The following is a 4312-nucleotide window of genomic DNA, read 5'->3' as shown; positions in this document are numbered from 1 at the left end:
GAACCTTAAAGGTCCAGCACGGCAAAGGCAAAGACTACAAGGGTAACGGAGGAGTAGGAGGCATGGCAAGTGTTCCTCCTCACGGTAGGAGCACGTGATGCTTGGCAGGACCCAGTTTTTCATAGGAGGGAGAGGTCAATGAAATTCTCTTGGGAATGTTGAGAAATACGGATCTAGAGCTAATTAGCTATGGTGGATGCAAATCAAACACACGATACATGATAGATAGAAGAGATTGTAACTCAAGTGAATTAGGTTCCAAGATAGATTAACTTGGACTCATAAACACAATCTTGAGTGACTCAAAGTGAAAGTACCATTCCATTGAAATGAGTGTCAAGTACATGCCTTTATAGCTTTTTGGATAGTACCACTGTACCTCACTGTACATATGGGATTTTGGACATCTCTTCTTAGAGCTTCTAGAGCATACATCTTTGTCATATCTCTCATACAAAGCCACTTATGGGAAAGCCTCTTTTGGGCACACATTCAGCCTCTATGGGCATACATCATTTGCTATTCTCAACACCCCCCCTCAAATGATGAGTCTCTACCCTTGCTGGCTTTTGCCGCCCCTACATGTAGACATGGACCAGGAGACTAGCTCTTAGGCAGCCTAGTCAAGTTAAGGCTTGAAACTTTACATTTTTGGTAGGGTTTTTACATCCACTATGGGAAACAGATCCACTCAGGGAATTCGAGATCTTCTATGGAAATTTTTTGCAAAAACATTTTGTTGGTTTGCAGCAGTGGAAAATATTTTCTTCATCCTTTTTTGTTTTGTTGCTTCATTGGCAACCTTTGATCTTCTTCTTTTCTTTTTTCTTTTTTTTTTTTGTCTTCAGGCTCTTTTCCTTTGTTGTGCTCTTTATCCCTTTTGTTGATGCGTGGTATGTGTGTTTTCTTCATTTTTCTTGACACAATCTTTCTGCTCAATGCAATAGATATAATCTGGTACATTGCTTTGACATGGTAGATTCTTTTTAACATACATGACTTGGTGATCCATTACATAGGTTTTGAAATACATAGGATAGGTTTTTGGCTTATCATGTGCATTGTAGTGTTTTAGGCATTTAAGATGGATACATATCTCTTTGAATAGCTCTTGGGCTTGTTGGGATACATGGCTTGATAGCACATCATGGCCTTGGATACATGGAGTTTGGACATTTGGCTTAATGGCTATATGGCTTGACATTACATTGACATTGGATCTTCTTTCAAAATCACACATCTTCTTAAGGTGATTACATAAATCAGTTTGAGGCAAAGGACAGTGTGAATAGGGCTGCTTGGACCACTTTTGAGAGCAATAGTGTGAACACACATTAAGAGAAGCTTGAGTGTAAAAGGAGAGATTGAGTTAGGTCTTTTTTCCAACCTATAGCCTTAGAGTTCAGGGAAAAATAGAAAAAAAACGGAACATGGCGATGGCGAGGGCCTCCGCGTCATTTCTGAGTAGGTCTGTGGCATATGTGTCTCGTCGGGCCTCTGTTCTTCCTGGCAAGAAGAGTGTTTCCCTGTTCGAAACTTCCTCAACTATACGCTCACCCCCTGCTTGCTTCTTGTCTTCGCCGTAAATAAGACCACTAAGCCCCACAGCTGCAGTGCTGCCCTCATTACTGTCCTTGGCCTTCTTCTCGAGCAGCTGGAAATGGTTGCCATACACATACTCCAGCGTGAAACCTTCCTCATTGTCGAAGAGGAGCAGGTGGCCGTGCCACTCGCAGATGCGGAAGCCAGTGTCGGTGTCCTCACGATTAGAAACACAGATGTTGTGGTTACCGATGGAGATGGCCTTGCCAGAGTTGGGCTTGAGAGAGGCCCAATCACCGGAGGTGATCTGCACGACCTTGGCCTCGAGGGCAGCCTCCTTGCGGGCAATCCTGGTCTTGCCGCAGATGTCGGCACCAGGGGGAAGGGTAAGGTTGAGGCCACTAAGGCTGTTGAGGGAGTTCATGCCATCGATAAAGGCATTGCGCGAGTCTATATTTTTCAAGAAGGCATATGGATCCATGGCGGCCCTTCTTCTACACCTTCCACCTTTATTGTTTAGAAGATTTTTCACAGCTATGCGTATACCTTCAGGTAGCTGACCATAGTACATAATCTCGTATCCACCCTCACCAAGCACATTGGAATTAGATAAAGAATTAGTCACAGCCTCTATCATGCGGCTGAGAGCTTACAAGGAAGAAGAAAACACACCACTAGCTACCTAGCTCAGCCATGGCTCTGATACCATGTTGAGAAATATGGATCTAGAGCTAATTAGCTATGGTGGACGCAAATCAAACACACGATACATGATAGATAGAAGAGATTGTAACTCAAGTGAATTAGGTTCCAAGATAGATTAACTTGGACTCATAAACACAATCTTGAGTGACTCAAAGTGAAAGTACCATTCCATTGAAATGAGTGTCAAGTACATGCCTTTATAGCTTTTTGGATAGTACCACTGTACCTCACTGTACATATGGGATTTTGGACATCTCTTCTTAGAGCTTCTAGAGTATACATCTTTGTCATATCTCTCATACAAAGCCACTTATGGAAAAGCCTCTTTTGGGCACACATTCAGCCTCTATGGGCATACATCATTTGCTATTCTCAACAGATATAGACAGCTAGACGGAGCTCTCTTGGATCGGCTAGACGGGTTTTACGTGGGAGAGCGGGGGTGCTCTTGAGGAGGCCAGGTAGGACAGTTGGCTCGCACCACCTTGTCTGATCACTGCCCGATTCTCCTCACACTTGATGCTCTGGCTTTAGCCCTTGCACACAGTCCTGTCGGATCCCTAACTCGATCTATGGGAGGGACGAGGTGAGAGATAGATTGAGCAACTTTGGACTAGGGAGTGGGATAGGAGGGACCAGATCACAGAGGAGGTTGCAAAGATCTTAACCAAGTTGAGTAGGATGTGCCAAGAGGCAGCCCTACAGGCCATGCAGCAGAGCTAGGAGGAGGAGAGAGCACTTCGGCGAGACCTAGCAGCCACTCAAAGACTACTCCAGGAGGCACTAGGGGATCCCGCTCTCCACATGCAGGAGGTGCATCGGAGTTTATCTTCTGTACCTTAATAGCCTTTTGGGTGTAGAAGGGGGACACGATATGCATGGAATTTTTTCAGGTGCATCAGCCTTGCACCTCAGGAGATTAGATTCGTAGCCTCCATGATCAGTACAGGATGATTCGCTCTAGCCCAAATGAGGTGATGGAGATTTCCATTGACTACTACAAATAACTTTTTTAGCAGGAGGCAGTCTCAGCCAAAGTACAACGTTGTAGACAGCAGGCTTGCATTCCATCCCTCATCATAGAAGAGATGGGATGCTCCCTCCTAGACCCCTTCACAAAGAAGGAATTAGTGGAGGCTTTTCGTGCACAGGATGGGCAAAAATTCCCGAGTGAGGATGGTCTTTCTAAGGCCTTCTTCACTACCTACTGCAAGGTGGTGAAGGACCCCCTACTCCTGGCCTTTCGGGAGATTTTTAGCTCGGGACAGATGCTAGGGAGTCTATTGATGGGTCTTGTCAGTCCCCTCCCTAAAGGGGGAGACTAGTTGGAGCTATCCTAGTAAAGACCGATCACCTTGTTTTGTTAGTGGCCTATAAGGCACTAGCCAAGATGATCGGTAGTCGACTCCGCCCCTTACTTCCAAACATCATTCATGGCACACAAACAAGTTTTGTCGTGGATATGAGCATCCTAGACAATGTCTTCACTTTCTTTGAGGTGATGGAGTGGGCTCAGCACAATGGTCAAGGATTGGTTGTACTCCTCTTAGACTTCAAGAAGGCATATGACAGGGTTGACTGGGACTTCTTAGAGGGCTCTATAGTGAGGTTGCTAGGCGTGGATCTCTAGGGTTTCTACACTTTATAGATTGGCCGCTAGCAGGGTACTCATAGGTGGTAGGAGCAGGGAGGACTTTTGGCTGGAGAGATCTATCCCCCCGGTGGTAGGGATGTCCTCTTGCCTCGTATCTGTTCTTAATCTTTGCGAAGGCAATGTCCTACTTCCTCCGCTCACATGTGAGCGGGCTACGTGGCCTTCAACTTTTGATGAGAGAGGAGATGGAGTTGCTAGACTCAAAGTATGCAGATAATATCACCCTTTATGTAGAGGATGATGATCTAATGTCGGAGAGAGTGAGACTAGCTCTAGAGGTATTTTGCACTGGAGCTCGAGCGAAAATCAATTGTCAAAAGTCGATTGGTTTTCTTATAGACCGAGGCATGGAGTGGGACGCCCACTTGGGGTTCAGATGGGTGTGTAGGGGACAGACCGTCTGATACCTAG

At 45.6% G+C, this 4312-nt stretch overlaps 1 protein-coding gene across 1 annotated transcript; it reads right to left on the bottom strand.

Moving 5' to 3' along the window:
- Window positions 1-1402: 1402 nt before the first annotated feature.
- LOC148032914 (uncharacterized) lies at window positions 1403-2023 on the bottom strand. The gene has a single exon (XM_087683972.1). It carries the CDS (start codon window positions 2021-2023, stop codon window positions 1403-1405), a length of 621 nt encoding a protein of 206 aa, XP_087540098.1.
- Between the last annotated feature and the right edge of the window lie 2289 nt (window positions 2024-4312).

The sequence above is a fragment of the Lygodium microphyllum genome, chromosome 8, assembly GCF_053477565.2.
Source record: "Lygodium microphyllum isolate KBCC chromosome 8, Lygodium_microphyllum_v1.1.10, whole genome shotgun sequence".
Lineage (NCBI taxonomy): Eukaryota > Viridiplantae > Streptophyta > Polypodiopsida > Schizaeales > Lygodiaceae > Lygodium > Lygodium microphyllum.
Note: the sequence above shows the minus strand (reverse complement) of the source record. Positions and strands in the feature narration are given on the sequence as shown.